Raw genomic sequence first — 18,717 nt, 5'->3', positions numbered from 1 at the left:
GGAAAAATAATATAAAGAAATTGGGAAACCAAGTGGAAGGCATCCAAGATAGAGGCAAAAAGGCAGGCAGCACAATTGATGATGGCAAATGTCAGTCACTTGTTCACTCCCACTAGGTTCCAACCAATCCAGGACTTTTTGCATATTCAGAACTCCCACCCCAGCCCTAAATGTTCCAATTCAATTGCAGGGAGTAGCTCTTCCTACACTACACTAAAGTTCTAGACTATCCTTTCTGGGGGTGTAGAGGATTTCCATATATGAAATGTCTCCATTAGAAAGGTATTTGTTGTCTTTTGAGGTTTTTGTAATTATGCTAGGGAATATATCTATTGATTTAGTTGGTTGTTCCCTAAATCTCTGTTGATCTAAGAAATGTTTTTTTGGTGTGTGACTACCACCAAGAACTGAGTGGCCAGGTGGGTCTTCTTGACCATAGGCTCAAATGAATTCTAGACACTTGGTGGAGCTGTTGCTTGAAATGTTGTGTTAGGGCTGGGAGATGGAGTACAAAGTCAGATTGAGAACCTTGAGCCTTCCGTCCCACAAGTCTGTATGAGTTCTTAGTTCCCTTCATTGCCTGCTGTTTGTCTCTTGGTCCCAGTGTCTGTTTACCGGCCTGTCAGTGTTCACAGTTTGGGGCTGGAGTCAATCACAGCACTGAATCCAGCCACTCAATATACTGTATTGAGGGCCAGTAATGTCAGGCTGATGGAATTGTCCCGTGTTCTGATTAAATGTAGCAGCCACTGCTGACAATTCTTCCTCCTCCAGCACTTCTTTTGTTTGGGCACATGCTTCCTTAGTCCTGGCTTGGCTGGGTGATCATTGAGAGGCCACTGGCAGAAGAAAGATGCATACTCCCCCCCCCCCCCGTCCTCTCCTTGGGGGAAAGTTGGCGCATTCTCCAAGGGTCTTGGAGGAGCAGGGTGTGGTTGTCACCTAGTGCACAGAATATGAGGGGGACTCCTTGCAGGCCTCTAGCCAGCTCTCCATCCCCATGTCCAATGACAGCAGTGCACCCATCCTCCTCTTCCTCCCACCCCAGCTGCAACCCTGTCCTCCAGGCATTGCTCCCATTGGGGGGCCTGCTCCCAATTTCGGCATGCTCTGGCCAACTTACTGCCAGAATCTGCCAGGTGGTGCAGGCCTGAGTCAGTCAATCCGTTAGGGGTTAAAATTCATATAGCAAATTTTCAGTGTTGAGTTGCCAGCGTTACGATGCCTAAATATTTTATACTTCAAAAATTGGAATTTTAGATTGGAGATAGCCTGCAGTTTTTGTTGCATTTATACATTTTTGTGTACTCAGAGTTTTAGATTAGCGTTATTTTATTTTTAAAGACAGAAAATGATTGACGTTTTCAAGAATCTCTTTCATGCTTAGGGTAGTTGCTTCTAGTTTTGAAAGAAAAATACATTGTCTGCAGAGGGATTGATTAAATGTGGGACTTTGCTTGAACCTCTTGTATCCTTGCCAGCTCAAATGAGTCTTGCAAGGGATTCTTGCAAAATGTGTGAGAGAAGCCTTTCCTGGTACCTCTACCAGGCAAACAGTTTGTATTTATATGTGTACTGCCCTGAACCCTAATTGAATGTCAATAGTACAACTATAAGTTTCTCCCCATAGCTTTGTTGCTCAAACAGTTAGAAAAGGTTAAGTCTGTCAAAAGCCTTGAAGACATAAGTACTGTAAAACCAGTGCAGTTTTTTTTCTTGCGTGTATCGCCTTAGTGATATCTACATCTCTTTTGATTACAGCAGTCATTTGGCATAGATATAAATTCTATTTGGTCTTTCTTTTTGAGATCTGCAATACTTTTATTCTTTTTCCTAAAATTAGAGGGGATGATTTTGATTTAATAGTGCTATCAGTCTTTATGGTGTTAGTTGAGTTGTGTGACTTCAAACTTTGTGGAACTGCTGCCCTGCACTTCTTCATAGTTTTGTCAGAAAATCTGACATGTGGAAACAGTATGGTTTTAAATATAAAGCTCTGCAGTTTGTCTGTCTCAACTTGCTGTTTTGTCTTTTTCGGTTTCCTTGATCATTTCCTCAGTTTCTCTCAATGTGATTGTTAGTTAAGCTTCCTCTTTTTTCCCCCCAGTATATGTGATGCGCACTGTGTATCAAGGATGGTCTGTGTTTTGAGTATAGTCTAGTTCAAAGTTGTATAATTCTACATAAAAAGGTTGAAACTCTGTGACTGAGTTACTGTTACTTCTATTTACTACTGTTTGGGCAGAAAGTTGTGTTTGTGTTCCCAGATTCATTCTGTTGCTATCTTATTGTCCCTGTCTGTGTTCAAGTTTGAGCTCTGTTTTCTTGAATATTACCGTACTTTTCGCACCATAAGACGCACTTTTTCCCACAAAACAGGGGGGTGGAAAGTCTGTGCATCTTATGGAGCGAAGAAAACAGATTATATTTTCCTGTTTTCTTCTAAAAAATTGGTGCGTCTTATGGAAAGGTGTGTCTTATGGAGCGAAAAATATGGTAATTGTGGCAGAATTTTTATTTCCTTTGTAATTACTTACAAATATTAAAATTTCTATTGGTCCGAATGAGAATAACTGTATTTTCCTCTTATTCTTTTAATATAAGAGCCATCTTTTTTTAAAAATCAGTCTTTTGAACACTGCTTTTCATGTGTTCCATAAGAGGGCAGGCTGTGGATTTGTTTGGCTGTTTTATTCACAGAAATTGTTTGCATTTTCTTTGATTTTATTAAATAGTCATATTTTCAGGAGATGGGGGTTCTTTTTGCTCTAGCTTCAAGTTCCACATTACTGTAGAAGCAGGGTGGTTTGTTTTATTCATGTCAGCTGTTTGATAGCTTAGATTGGTTTAAACACAGTTGAGCTGAGAGTCAGAATTGAATTGGTTCAAGTAAGATGTATAGTGCACAGTTTACAGTTGATATGGCTAACCAAAAGACAAGATAGTAGTTTCATGCTTTTAGCAATTGGATCTTTGATTCTGATGCTAGCCTAGACAGGGCTGCTATTATCGGGTCATAATCCTCAACTTCAAGTTAATCATGCAAGGACATATGTTTTGAAGCACTGACTTTCCCACAGTTCCATTGAACTTTTATCGAACTTAGATTCCAACAGATGCCCTTTTCACAATTGAAGGGTAATACTGAGAAACTTACAGATACTGAACACAAATATGTTTTTTGCTGTAATCAGATTGAAGATATAATTCATTGTTTATTATTCTGTCCCCTTTATATGGATCCTAGAGAAAGATTCATGTCACCTATCACCCATATGTGTGGCAACTATACTTCAGTTAGGATTGCCCGCTGACAAACAGTTACTGTATTTACCACATATGCTGTAGCAGTTTGCACTGGCAGCCAAGAAACTGTGTTCTTGTTATGTTAAGGATCACAGTGTTGTATAATTATCATCAGTATGATCAGTGACTCCAGATTGGTGGGTTTGTTTTGAAGAGTGTTATGACTGGACTAATAATAAGCATCTCAAGGAGTTATTATAATAATCTGTTTTTAAATTTGGGATTTTTTCTTATATATTGTAAAGGCCTTTGGTCAGAAACAATAAAGTTATTGTTGTTGCATCCTACTCCAATGGCATCAACTGTCATCATACTGACAAATTTGGTACTGTCCACATTCTCCTGTTCTGTATTGATTTCAAACACTTCATTGTCAACTACTGTATGTCACAGAAAAAGAGATATAAAACTACAATGGATCCTGCAGTTACTGAGCTGGGGGGAAAACAAGAAAAAAATAGGATAAGAATTGTAGCATTCTTTCATGTTACCCTTCTCTGTAGCTCTCTTCTCAGCTGTAGGGGTAAGCTATTGTTTAAATATGTCTACCAAATGCTGAAAAGCCAGGCCTTCCTCCAGATGTTATGATGATGGATTCCTTCATATTTACCTCAAAAGTGGTAAATTAGGAGGATGTGTAGAGTGATTACCATACATCTCTCACTGGCACCAAGTGTCCTATTCTTAAGGTGGTGCTACTGAAAGAAGAAGCTATATATTGCCAATCTTGAGACCAGCACATGCAAGCATCACAAAGAGCAGCCAGTATGATCTCTCTGTGGCCCAGGGATCCTCCAAGAATTGCCTCTTAGCACTTCTGTAGCCTAGTGAGTCCTGTGGTGCAGTGGTTAAACTCCAGTACTGCACTCCAGCCTCAGCTCACAACATGAGTTCAATCCCAATAATTTCATATAGCTAACTCAAGGCTGACTCAGCATTCCATTTGCTAGGTCTTCTTTTGTACATGTGATGGGGCATAAAGTGCATGTGCATAAGTGCTGCATTGATTTAACTTATCTGCAGTCATAGAAAAATTGTCCTTTATCTTTATAACTCCATTTTACTTGATTATTCTTTCATCTTCCTACCTTGCTTAGAATTCTATTAAGTGATTTCCAGATGGTCCAGCTAGACTAGAGTCTTGTCCTGGTTGGAGGCACTCTTCAGCATCCATCCATTCAGCATGGCTTGTTATTTTTTTTCTCCATAGGTTTGTTTTCCATTTTATGAACTCACCTCTAAGAAACAGACCTCTTTCTGACACTGAAATAAATTGTGTCTTCTGGTTTTTTGTGGGACTGACCTCCCCCCCCCCACATCTATTTTGTTGTAGAGATTAAAAAATAATAATATTTTTCTTTTCTCTCAAGTTCTGAATACAGAAAACAAAATAACAATGAAACAAAATTGGGTTGTTGGGGATCCAGTGAATTGGTACAGAACAACCAAGTCTGGCAACAGAAAGCAACTTTAAAACATTTTTCATCTTTTCTGTTATCAACTAACTCACAGAAGTAGTTCTAGCCTGGAAAAAGAATTTTACCCTCTCCTTTGAAATGGACCAGTCAGAAATCAGACCCACTTTTTACAGCTCAAAATTACTCTGTGTGCTCTTATGTTTGGGTAGTGATTAATTTGCAATAGAATACATCAGTAGATTCCAAGGTATCTCAAAAAGTGTTAGAGAATTTCGGAGTGATTATGATGAAAGAATTCTCTGCCATGGACTGAGATATACGCATTCTGAAAACATTGCTGATCTTGTGGTATTGCAGCAAGATAAAATTAATTTGGAAAGAATAATAAAAAACTGCAGAAACAATGAAATCTACAAAAAGTACCATAAGAACCATCCAGGTCCCAGTAGTTCAGCTTATAAGACTTATGAATGTTGGAGGAAAAGGACTGCCTAGTCAAACAAATTATAAATGAGAGTCCCAAAAAGTTATGGCAGGTGGTTGTGTCTACTTAGTTAAAACACTGGCTGCAAATAGACTTTGTGTTGTATGGTTTCAAGCTTGCTCCCTGGTAGGATTTGGATGGAATCTGCATGTACCCACCCACTCTCTCTCACACACAGTGCTTGCTTTTGAAACTCAAGTTTCCTGGAGGGAGAGAATTCCAGCCATGTGCTACCAGAGATGAAGCTTGAAACCACACATGCGAAAGGTGTCTCATGTACAGGGATTTCTGGCTAAATTATATTATCCAAATCCATTTTAATCTAATTTCAGGATTGGTAGTGGAACAGAAATCTTAGGTGGAAGATCTGTGTTATGAACTAGACGGGGAGTGGGTCCTTGCTGGTCTTGTTGAACTTCTAGGCAATTTATAATACTGTTGAACATTTCCTTCTAAGATGCATGTCTTGGATGGGACTTTGACTTTTATGATGGTTCTGTTGCTTTCTGGACATGTGAGTTTTGAAGGTAGAGCTACATGATGTCTGCTCTACTTCATTATTGCATACGTATTTTCCTTGTAGGTAGAGTCACTTGAAGCTTTGGCTTCTCTGTTATCCTGTCGCAACAAAGGCATTTTTATTCAAGCTCTTGACATTTAACCTGAATCCTTACTTAAAATGGATTGTTGTTTTTAATTAAAGTATTTTAAAATGTTCTAAAACTGTGTCTGTATTTCAATTTCAGTTCCATTTGTTGTTATTTGAATCGCACTGAGCTTAGCTACCTGGTGTGCTATAAATTTATGTGGCACATAAATTGAAATGTACACATATAATTTCAACATGAAAAAAGCCAAAAGAACCCTAAAACAAAACAAAAAAAAAGACTTTGCCATTTTAAAGACTAAGTGCCATATTTTAATGTAACCTTTTGTGGAATATGTCCACTTCATTGGACATAAGAGTTATAATACAGAGACTATATGGCAAAACATTCATGTAGTTTATATTAAAATATTGCAGTTAGTCTTTAAGGTGCCGAAATGTATTTCTCTCCCCCCCCCTTTTGCTTTTGTTTTGTTTTGTGTTTCCTATTTTAATACTTGCACAGACTAACAGAGCAACAACTTCAAAAACATATAAATAAGTTTGCCTTTGTAAAAGTACTACAAGTACAACACTGAAACGTAGATCTAGATCAGTGTTTCCCAGCCTTGGGGTCATGACCCCCCAAGGAGGTCATGAAGTATTTTCTGAGGGTTTTCTATTGTCTTATATGTGTTGTACCCATTGTTGAAAGATGCTTCTACCTTCTTAGAAGAGATTATTTTTAAACACACGTACACACCCAAAAATGCCAGTGGATAGATGGCGCTTCAGCAAGAAAGGGAATTTAACTAAGAGTCGTCACTTCCAGAGAGCCTAAAGAAAGGGAGGAAAAGGAGGAGGAAGAGGAAGAAGAGGAGGAGGAGGAAGACACAAAAACAAATGGCCCACCTGAGCTTTCAGAAGAAGAAGTTGCACTAGTACAAAACCCATTCTCTGCTTCCTTGAAGATAGCTAGCATCCCCAATGAAGTGCAGGCTGAATTCTTAGATCTTCAGCATGATTCCATAGCATATAATTTGTTTTAAAAATAGCTGACTCAGTTCTGCAGTGCTGTGCATCAGTCAAATCCAAATGTCATCATCCTTGCCTTTCAAGTTTTACTTCCATTTGCTTCTGTATATCTCTGTGAGAGTGGATTTTCAACGATTCTTCATATCAAAACAAAGTAAAACAAAAACCAGACTGAATGTTGAGAATGGCATGAGGTTGGTTTTGACAAACACTCAGTCATGAATTTTGTATCTGGTTGTCCAGATGCAGGTACAACTATCACATTGAATATTAGGTTAGAATTGTCTACTGGAAAAAAAATAGTGTTACTCTGGTTTCTTTACCCCATAAACATGCCTTTTTAAACAAATGTGATGGGCACAAGTTATTTGCCTATTGTCAAAGGGGGTCACAACTCAAAAAAGGTTGAGAACCACTGATCTAGATTCTTAAGAAGTTGATCCTATCATTCCATATTTTAATTCCGTATTTTAATTTGTGCATTTCACCTTTTAATCTTCTTACAGTGCTGAGTATTCGAGGGGCTCAGGAGGAGGAACCAACAGACCCACAGCTAATGCGACTGGACAACATGCTTTTAGCAGAAGGGGTAGCAGGACCTGAAAAAGGAGGGGGATCAGCAGCAGCAGCGGCAGCAGCAGCAGCATCTGGGGGAGCCGGATCAGACAATTCTGTAGAACATTCTGACTACAGAGCAAAACTCTCTCAAATTCGACAGATCTACCACACTGAGTTGGAGAAATATGAACAGGTACTACTCTTATGCGTGTGGTAGGGTTTTTTTTTTCACTTGGTAGGGGCCAGTGTTAAATTAACAGAGTTAACCAAGAGCTCTAGTCCCACCTTATTCATAAACTCAGCATAATGAAGTGATAAATCTCTTGTTGGATTTTAGTGGGGGTAGTTTTAGGGGATATCTCCCTTAGGCCCAGGATTAGACAGCCACTTCTTCTAGGGTCTTTTTTCTCCCCCAACTCTTTTCTTGGCAAGAATAGTCAAAACATTTTGTTTTGTTTTTCTTTTCTTTTTTTCTGGGATGACCCTGGAGGATTAAAAATGCCCCGTAGCCCATATGTGGCCTGTTCACTTAGTCCACCCAAATGTAAGGCATTCCAGTACATAATCTCTCCTGACCAACTTGGAGCTGAAGTAGTGCAGGAAAGCTTCTTGGCTTGAGTCTGCTGAAGATACAAGCTGGGCACCAGGTGTCCCTTGGGCTGAGATACTGCCTTTCATCTGCAAAATGAGAAGAAAAGCAAGCTTTAATTGGAGACATTAATTTAAATTTCTACTCAGTCATGACACAGTATATGATCTTACATCATCACAGTCATTTCAGCTAAGACCACAGGGCTGTCATGAAGAGATAATGGGATAACCCCATGCGTGTCACCTTTGAGTCCTTGGTTTAAAAGTGGGACAAATTGACAGCTTGGAGGAAGATTTTATGAGAAAATTCTCTTAAGGCAAGCTGTCTTATGTAAATTTTTTGAAAAGGCTTCACACTCTTGTCTCTCTGGGTGCCATCTCAGTTCCTGAGGTTGACTACCATCTCCAGCCGTCTCTCACTGTGGGGATTAGTTGTTCCTTAATAAAGTCCAGCAAGTCCATGATGTTATTTCTCCAAAAGCTCTACCTTACCTCTTCCATGTTTACTTTCAAACTTCCCTTCAATGATGTATTGCCTAGGTTCTTAACCGGTGGTCCCTGGCCCCCCAGGGGCCCTCAATATGCTCACAGGGGGTCTGTGAAGGCTTGAAGAAATATTATGATCTCTTGCAGTTAAAATTGAAAGAAAGAAAGAAAGAAAGAAAGAAAGAAAGAAAGAAAGAAAGAAAGAAAGAAAGAAAGAAAGAAAGAAAGAAAGAAAGAAAGAATGAATTCTTAATTTCTTCTGAGGTTGTTGTTTTTTTTTTTTTAAACTTGGCTTTTCTAACCTACTACCTCCATTAAAAACAAACAGAAGTAAAAATTGGTTACAAAAATAACTGTATGATAGCAAGTAACTGTTTAATAAAAATAGGAAAAAAGCAAAAAAGAGAGAGAGAGAGAGAGAGAGAGAGAGAGAGAGAGAGAGAGAGATCACCTTGCTGACAAAGGCCCACATAGTCAAAGCTTTAGTTTTTCCAATAGTGATGTATGGAAGTGAGAGCTGGTCCATAAAGAAGGCTGACCGCCAAAGAATTGATGCTTTTGAATTGTGGTGCTGGAGGAGACTCTTGAGAGTCCCCTGGACTGCAAGGTGAACAAACCTATCCATTCTAAAGGAAATCAACCCTGAATGCTCACTGGAAGGACAGATCCTGAAGCTGAGGCTCCAATACTTTGGCCATCTCATGAGAAGAGAAGACTCTCTGGAAAAGACCCTGATGTTGGGAAAGTGTGAGGGCAAGAGAAGAAGGGGATGACAGAGGACAAGATGGTTGGACAGTGCCAACATGAATTTGACCAAACTCCAGGAGGCAGTGGAAGATAGGAGGGCCTGGCGTGCTCTGGTCCATGAGGTCACGAAGAGTTGGACACAACTAAACAGTTAAACACCAACAACGACTGTTTAATATTTCTGTGCACAGTGAGAACATGGAAGTGAGTGATGCTGACTAAAGTGACTTTTTGATATTATTGCAGTGAATTTGATAACAATACATTTTGGCTGAGCCTCAGAATAATCACTGGCTGGAATATCTGTTAATTGGCTTCACGTGTACAGGTCCTGAAGATAAGCAACCACCACAGTTTGTGTTGTGTTACGAGATATTGTCCAAAGAAGCTGTGAAACCATCAAAGTTGTGAAGACATCTCAATACTAAACATAAAGAACATGAATCAAAGAGCATCAATTTTTTTTTCAAAAGTGATGAGCATGAACTTCAGGAAATTAAAAATATGGGGCGGGGAGCAGAAGACTACAACTAGTTATAACAATGAAAATGTGGTGAGGGCCTCATTTGAAGTTTCTCAACTAATAGCAAAAACTGGAAAACCTCACATAATAGCTGAAGAAATTATATTACCTGCGAAAATCATGGCTTCTGCATTGATCAACGAGAAAGCTGCCAAGAATCTTTCCTTAAAACCTTTGTCAATTGACACAGTTAAGAAGTGAATTAACGGTTTGTCAGCCAATATCAAGAAACAATTACTGTATTAGAAAGAATTCATGTTGCCCTACTTTTTGCATTGGAATTGGATGAAAGCACAGACATAACAAATGAAGTGACCTTATTGTGCTACATTAGATAGGAGTAAAAGGGAAATGTTTTTGAAGATGTACTGTTCATCTCCTTGTTGTTACATTCTACAGCTGAAGAAGTATTTAACAGCTTAAATAAATTTAAAACATCTCATGACATGAATTGGTTGAAATTATCAAAATTAGCACAAATAAGGCATGAGCAATGTCTGGAAAGCTTACTGAACAGATTAAGGAAAGCATAACAGTGACTTGGTGCCATTACTTCATACATGGGGAAGTTCTGGTTGCTAGGAAGATACCAGAAAAACTAAAGCAGACCTTAAATGAATCAGTTAAAATTGTCAATATTATAAAAAGCAAATCACTGAATTCAAGACCTTCTGAACAACTTTGCAAAGACAGTGAACACCACCAACTTTTGCTACACTGTGAAGTTCTTTGGCTATCATGAGGTATTTTTATCTCTTTTTGGGAATTGAGAGATGAGGGAAGTCTATTGGAGAAGCAATTTCACCTCCATGATAGTTTGACAGATTTTTCTTGGTTAGTCAAAGCATATCATATATCTTCACCCATTTAAATATGCTCAACTTAAATCTTCATGGAGAAAAAGTTACAGCTTTTCAAGTTGAAGGCAAGATCGAAGCAATAATCAAAAAGTTATAATTGTGGCATCATTGCCTATCAAACCAAAACTATGAGACATTTCCAGACATCACAAAGTTTCTTGGTTCCAACAGCGAAGAGTTTTCTAAGGAGGACTCATCATTTATCACACAACATTTGGGAGATTTGCAACATAGTTTCTGTGGATATTTTCCTGTTCCTGATTCAAGCAAAAAGTGGATTAGAGATCCATTTTCAGTTAATGTGTATGAACTAGAGGGGCTCATAGCAGAGGAAAACAAGCTCATAGAAGTATACACGGATGGTGCTCTGAAATTGCAGTTCAAGGAACAGTCCCTTCTAAATTTCTGGACTTACCTGCAAGCAGATTTTCTGGAACTATCGAAGAGTGCTATATTTATGCCTTTCGTAATGTCATACTTGTGCAAAAAAAATCATTTTCTGCTCTTGTTTATCTTATAAAGAAGTATAGAAACTGTTTGAAATACGAGTCAGACCTCAGAATCCTAGTTTCAACTATTAAGCCCATTATAACAAGGCTTGTAAGTGAAATGCAGCTCTAGTCTACTTATTAATTATAATTATATGAATATAATATGTTCCCTTTTTCTCCACCCAACCTATGTTTAATAAAGTACAATTTTGTATACATTATATTCATGTCATTTTTCTACATATGATTTTATGTGCTTATAATTTGTTTCTCCAGCAAGAAATAAATATTGTTGTTGTTGTTTTTGTTGTTGTTGTTCCTGACTTCAAACAGAACACAGCTGCGAAATAAAGCTGAGGCAAACACAGGGAGCTCGCAACCAGAGCAAACAGGACTTTCCCAGGGGAGGCCAAGGGGGAGGCCCCTAACAAAAAAAATTCTTTTGGATATAGTTATATATTCGTAAAAGGGAGAGGCATTCATAAACAATCAGTTGAAAGTAAAAAACTAACAAGGATTATGAACATTGGAGGCAATTCATTTGTAGTAACCTGCAAAGTTTGTGCTGTTTATCTTTGTTATTGAGTGTAACATGTCATACACATGTAACAAGTGCAAACTAGTGGCACTATTAGAAGAAAAAGTGTGAGAACTGGAGCAGCAAGTAGCCACACTCAAAGCTATAAGGGAAGATGAAGCACACATTGACAGAACTCTTGAGCAGCAGCAGCAGCTGTCACAGGGGGCAGTGGAGATGGAAGAAAACCAAAGCAAAGCAGTGGAGGAGAGAGCTGAGGGGAGTACAGACATAGTGGAGGAACCATCATGGAAAAGGTCATAGGAGCAAAAGAAGAAGAAATTCTTCACCAGTGGAATTGCAAAACCGCTTTCAAATTCTTGAAGAGGAGTCTGCTGGACAGCATGCAGAGGAGACCCCAAAGAAGGACATGAGAAGGGCTGAAACGCAGCAAAATACAGTCACTGAACCTGCATCCTACAAAAAGAAGAGAAGAGTGGTTGTAGTGGGAGACTCCCTACTGGGTGGAAGTGAGGTTGAAATATGCTGGGAAGATCCATGGACTTGCCAGGTATGCTGTCTCCCTGGAGGCCAGATAAGGGATGTGACGGAAGGACTGCCATCACTCATAAAACCCACAGATCCATATCTTTTATTGTCCACGTGGGAACAAATGACACAGCCAAGAGCAGCTGACATGAAGAAATCATGTCAGACTTTGAAGCTTTGGGAAGGAAACTCAAGGACTTTTGGGCCCAGATAGTTTTTTTCTCCATCCTACCAGTACTCAGAAGAGGAATAGAAAGGGAAAGGGAAATACTACAAGTGACTGACTGGCTATGAAGGTGGTGTCGATTTGAGGGATTTGTTTTTGGGACCAGGGCTAAGCTTCCTGGAAGAAAGACTGCTAGCAAGAGATGGATTGCACCTAACAAGGAGTGGGAAGAATATGTTTGGCCACAGCATGAAGAACTTCATCAGAAGGGCTTTAAATTGAATTCAAACGGGGAAGGAGATGCAAGCACAGAGTTAAAGATAGATGAAGCCTTACTCACAATCAGAGGAACAGAACACGCTGTTCAGATGGAGGTCAATAATAACATTAACATTAATAGTAATATTCATACAAATGTATAAAGTCAAACAGGCTACAAATTACGCAATCTCCGGTGTCTATATACAAATGGCAGGAGGGCAAATACGACCTGATAGGAATAATAAACTTGGAGGGATGACTCCCACAACTGGAATACAGCAATTGAAGCATATAAATTGTTCAAAAGAAAGAGAGAGAATAGAAAGGGAGGTGGAATTGCAGTATATATATTGGGGCAAAAAACAGAAGGACCATGGTAGCTGAAGAGGAAGCAGATGAAAGTTTTGAGAAACAAATTGCAAGGATCTTAAAGAGACACAATGTAATAGTGATGGGAGATGTCAGTTATTCTCATATATGTTGGGAGGCAAATTCTGCAAAGAATGGTCCTTCCGAGAAATTCCTGGCTTGTGTTGCTGATAATTTTCTCGTACGAAAACTGGAGAGGGAACTAGAGGACTAGCTATCCTTTACTTGATTCTAAACAATAGAGATGACTTGGTGGAGGAAGTGGCAGTAAGGGGAACTCTGGGCGAGAGTGACCATGTCCTTCTAGAATTCTTGATTTCAAAGGAAACCAAAGCTGAGTGTAGCCACACACATTTGCTGGATTTTTAAAAAGCATTCATTGCTCAAGAGCAACATTTCAAAAGCAATACCTATTCAAGCTGAATTATTCTCAAGACAAGGAAAATACTTAAATGGGTTCTTGAGACTTTCCCATGTAAACAAGCTAGATGCTGCAGGTGGATTCGTGAAGCTTTCTCTCAGAAAATCACTGCTGCTGGGAAAGCCTTCTGGGCTACAGTTAATTTAAGAAATTAAATCCCCTCCTTCCCTGAAGCCCCCAATAGCTTGTCACTGATGGAATTGATTCCATCTGAGCCTTGGGACCTTCAAGGTACAAACAGGAAATGTTTTATTTAAAAAATGAAAGAAATCACTGTTGCTGTTGACATCTTCAGCCTTAAGTGGTGTAGATGCACAAACAGGATTTCAAGCCATTGAGAGACCTAAAACAGGGAAATGCACAATGACAGAGTTAATTGATGATTGCAAGCATTAAAATGACTGGAACACAAGTACTATCCTCAACATATTTGTTTAAAGATCTCTCCCCACCTCCCCATGTGCCACAGTGGCTTCCCCATTATGAAATGGACCCAAGGGGAGCCTCAGAACGTTCAGGGGAAAATTGAAAAATTTTAATCTCTGAAAAAACTGCTGCATAAGTTAACCTGCTAGATTTCAGCCATTTGCTTCCAAATTTCAACAGCATCTATTGCTTCTTAAAAGGAACAGTTCCTTCTACAGTCGCACACAAATGTGCAGTGGGATTTTGTGACATTGCTTTAACTTCCAAGTTCCAGGCTAATAGTTACTCCCCAAAGTTATATCTTCATGTATTACCTGCACCACTGCAGGTAATATACCATTATCCATTGATATGAGTCTAAAATTATTCATTACAGAGGAGCTACTCCTTCCATCACTTCTGTTTCATCTCCATCTCCCACACAGAACAAAACGGATTCCCAGAGGGGTGATCTGCAAAGCAACAATGGGTCTGCAGCATCTGAAGAGCTGAAAGATACCACAAATAAAACAGGGTATCCCATGGAGATTGTAGGGCTGTGCCCCCCTACCCCAGCTTTAGAGAGTTTGTTCATAATAGAAGGCCTTAAAGTATTAATTGAGCTTGTGCTACATAAATGTGACCTGTTAACAGATGTGCCTTGTGGCACTCCATGGTGATTATCTTCCCTCATATGCTTGTGCTTTAGTGCTGGTTTTCTGCAGTGTAGGCTGCTTGCATTATTGGAAAATATTTTCAAGATGGAGAAGTTGTTAGTCTGATTGGAACCTGACTAGTCAGAGCTCAAGTTGGAATGCCTAACACTGGACTGGTTTGATGTGGTGTAGACGGGCGGGCGGGGGGTGGGGGGAGAGAGATCATACATATCATGTATTTTTTCTCTGTCTTTTAGTCAGAGCCAAACCAGAGTCACAGGAGCAATACTTTTTACCACTGTATCCACAGAACAGAGTACTTACATGTTTTATTTTTGTTTACATATTAAGTAGCAAAAGTTATTTTTGTATCCTTGACTTCCCTGCCTACCAATTTTTTCTCATTAGATATGCCTCTATTAATGCTGCCACTAAAATTTACAGGAGGTGTATTGCAGTACTTGTTCAGAAATATCGTCAGTCCAGGCTATAGAATGAAGGCAAGGGTGTCATTATGTTATATGTAAATAGTTAAGAGAAGCATAAATAAAATAGAACTATTCACTCAGTTGTCACACTTCAGTTCCTTTTTCTTTCTCCATAGGCATCCACATTTCTTGCTAATCAAAGGGTGCTAGATCTTCTTATCCGTAAAGGATATATAAAGGAGATGTCACATTAACCCAGTATGTTCAGTTTCTGTCCTGCATATTATAGCTCCAGTCCTAGATTCACTTAATGTTTAGTATATCCAGTTTCATTTTATCATGGAAAAACCACAAGCTCTTTGGAGGTTGAAAAATCTTCATGGAATATGCATTTACATGTGTGTCTGTATATGTATACCACTAAAAACAATTGTCTATTCATTTGAATGAGTTCATGGAATATCAGATCCTATGAAAAATTAAATATTTATAGTCTGGTTTTATTTCTTTATAGAATTCAATGTGTTTTTTCCAGGTTATCTCCCATCCAGGCACCAGACCCAGACATTCTTAGTTTTGTGTGTCGCTCAAGCTATTCTCTAAGGCAAATATTGGAGTAGTTTACATTCAGGTACACACTCCACCGTGCATCTGAAAAGCAATATCGGATACTTTGGGGTAAAAGCAGTGGAGGGAACATTGTTGTTCTATGGGTTATTCTCTCCAGCCCTGTTACATCTGGGATTTCTGATAGCTGGGTGATAGCTAAGTGAGTGGAGGTTGCAAGTTCAGTTCCTCACTGTACATCCCAAAAGATTCAACCTGAGTGGCCATAGGTAAGCTGCACAATCCCAGGATGCCCTCAAAGGAATGTAACGGTAAACCGCTTCTGAGTAATCTCAAAGTACTCTCTATCTAGAAAACCCTGAAAAGGGTTGCATTAGTCAAAATTCACTTCATGGCACACAATTATTACTAAAGACATTATTAGGAAATTAATCTGGGATACAGCCTTCCAACTTGATAGAGCATATGTTCCACATTGCTTAGTGGCTGGAATTCACAGCAAGACCAGATTGCCTTTTATCATTTATAACTCGCTAGACAGTAGAGGGTTTTTACCTAGGCCTATTTCAACGCTCAGCTTTTAGTCTTTTTAGAGTGAATATCATTACATATCCCTTATGACCAAATTTCTGCCATTGCCAGTCTGGCATGGTAGAAACTGTGGAACATGCCCTGCTGTATTGCACATGTTACAGACTTGCAATCTACTCGTTTTCCTAATTTTTAAAGCATTATCTAAGTAGACCAACAAATACTTCTCTTTTCTGGCTACGCAAAGGAAACCACAGCCAAGGTTGCAAAATTTTGTGTAGCAGCATGTGTGAAAAGGAAATAGATCACTAAATCACTGCACTAACTAGATAAGGAATTTTTTAGTCTGCTTTGTTTTGGTTGCAAAGACTATATAATCTTGTTGGCTGACTTATGGTCATCGTAAGTACTGTATCTGACATATTTTTCATTGTTTCAGTGGGTATCTGTGGAAATCTATGGAGCAGAAGTAGAAACTAGGATGAAATGACAAAGCAGATTACTCACACTATGGCATCCTGCATACTCTTTAGGTACTACTCAGGTCCTAAAGTTTCTTTTTGTTCTTCCCCTTGTTGTCCCAGGCATGCAACGAGTTCACAACTCACGTAATGAACTTGCTACGGGAGCAAAGCAGGACCCGGCCCATCTCACCCAAGGAGATAGAGCGAATGGTCAGCATCATCCATCGCAAGTTCAGCTCCATTCAGATGCAACTTAAACAGAGCACATGTGAAGCTGTTATGATCCTGCGCTCCCGATTTCTTGATGCACGGTGAGCTTTATCCCAGACATTATGCTACCCACTTGCCTAGTAGAATGTGATGGGTAAAAGTCTCCTCTTGGTGGCCACCTAGAAAGTAACTTTTATCAGGTGTTTTCTTCTTGGAAAAACACTGAGAGAAAGCTTCACAAATCCACCTGCAGCATTCAGCTTGTTTACATGGGACAGTCTCAAGAACCCATTTAAGTATTTTCCTTGTCTTGAGAATAATTCAGCTTGAATGGGTATTGCTTTTGAAATATTGCTCTTGACCAATGAATGTTCTTCTTCATTTTTTTCCTTTCCAGGCGGAAAAGAAGAAATTTCAATAAGCAGGCTACTGAAATCCTCAATGAATATTTCTATTCCCACCTCAGCAACCCTTATCCCAGTGAGGAAGCCAAAGAGGAACTAGCTAAGAAATGTGGCATTACAGTCTCACAGGTAAGGAATACAGATCCCTGGTGTACACTGTTTATCTAACTTTTCAGCTAACTAAATGGAGGAAGAAAAGAGCAACAGAATTTTGAGGGCAATAGCAAAAAAGAGAAACAATTACGTTTTGTAAGGAAAAGACAGAAATAGTGCCTGTGATACCTTAAAGATCAAGAAAGGTATTAGAACATGAAATATTAGGCATTAATATATACTTCAGTTTCACTGACTGTTATCTAGAACTTTGGGTCTGTGTGCAGTTCAACTGTTTGGGAGTGGGACTGTAAACAAAAGGGTCAGGAAGAAATTAATTGCAGAAAGTACTGATGGTGACAACTATCTCATTAGCACTGGCCATTCACAAACTCATGCTCATGCCACAAAGTGCTTGGCACTAAGTATATCAGTTGACACATCTAGAATAAATAAAAAACTCTGGCCCAATATGAGCTTCTGGTGATAGAGAATTTTTCAAAGAACTACCCATCCCATGAATGCCTTGATGCTCCCAGGCTCTATTAGGACAGTTTTCTTCTTTTTCAGAGGCAGATAGTGGTGACAAGGCTTGCACGTAGATTATGAAAGCTACTCTGTAGAGTTTTTATTATTATTATTTTTTTACTAGAGCTCCCAGAATCCTGTCTGGGGGAATTCTGGGCAAATTCTGAGAGCTGCAATCCAAAAACTGGGAAGTCCCATCCATGTTACCTGTAATATTGCTGCCAACATAGATATGTGGACTGAGTAGGCTTTTAGGTTTATAGCCAGGTTTACTTCCTGTGTTAGTACCCTTGTTATCCAGTTTTTTATTGCTACTAAGTGCTTGTTTAAAGCTACAGGGCTGTCTCTGAGCAAGCACAGGCCTAACAGCCAGTATTTCTTTAGACAGTCACAAGCTTGGTAGATAAGGGTAATGCTGTGGATGTAGTGTACTGTATCTTGATTTCAGCAAGGCTTCTGGCATTTTATTCTTCTGGCCAAGCTGATAAAATGTGGGCTGAATTACTCCTCTTAAATTTGTAGCTGGTGGATAGGCTATGCCCAAAGATTGCTCAGCAAAGTTCTTTGTCATCATGAAAAGAAGTGACAAGTTGGGTGTCACGTAAATTCTGTCCTAATACCTATGCTAGCTAACTAGGTAGCTAGTTAATTAGCTAGCTAGTTAGTTATTCTTAAAAGGACTCAAAACAGCTTAAATAATATCTTTATAAACACCTTAGCTTGAGCATTTGGAGCTCATAAAATTGGAAGATGATACCAAATTTGGAGAAGTAGTTAATTATTCAGAATTGATAACAGAAGCAGCATTCTAGATTGCCTTAACAATTTGGAGAACTGAGTCAAAACAAATGAAATGAGTTTCAACATGGAAAATTGTGAAGTTCTGCATTTAAGTAGGACAAATCAGGTACACAGATATAAGATAGGTAACAGTACCCTTGGAAGCAGCATGTTTAGAAAGGATCTAGGAGTCTGAACAAGACATGATGTGGAGATACATGTTCTCCCCAAAGTTGAAGTAATTGTAGGTAAATATAAAGTGACAGTTTGCTGACCAAGTGTG

The 18,717-nt window shown here is 39.1% G+C and overlaps 1 protein-coding gene across 4 annotated transcripts in view; it reads left to right on the top strand.

The window, feature by feature from the left end:
* PBX1 (PBX homeobox 1) overlaps positions 1-18,717 on the top strand; it is a 383,372-nt gene that overhangs the window by 214,386 nt on the left and 150,269 nt on the right. For all 4 annotated transcript variants that reach the window (XM_072998268.2, XM_020809395.3, XM_072998269.2 and 1 more), the window contains exons 3-5: positions 7,336-7,580; positions 16,540-16,730; positions 17,027-17,162. In XM_072998268.2, coding sequence (XP_072854369.2) covers positions 7,336-7,580; positions 16,540-16,730; positions 17,027-17,162 — 572 coding nt within the window. The remainder of the gene's footprint in view (positions 1-7,335; positions 7,581-16,539; positions 16,731-17,026; positions 17,163-18,717) is intronic.

Source organism: Pogona vitticeps, chromosome 4 (genome assembly GCF_051106095.1).
Source record: "Pogona vitticeps strain Pit_001003342236 chromosome 4, PviZW2.1, whole genome shotgun sequence".
NCBI lineage: Eukaryota > Metazoa > Chordata > Lepidosauria > Squamata > Agamidae > Pogona > Pogona vitticeps.
Note: the sequence above shows the minus strand (reverse complement) of the source record. Positions and strands in the feature narration are given on the sequence as shown.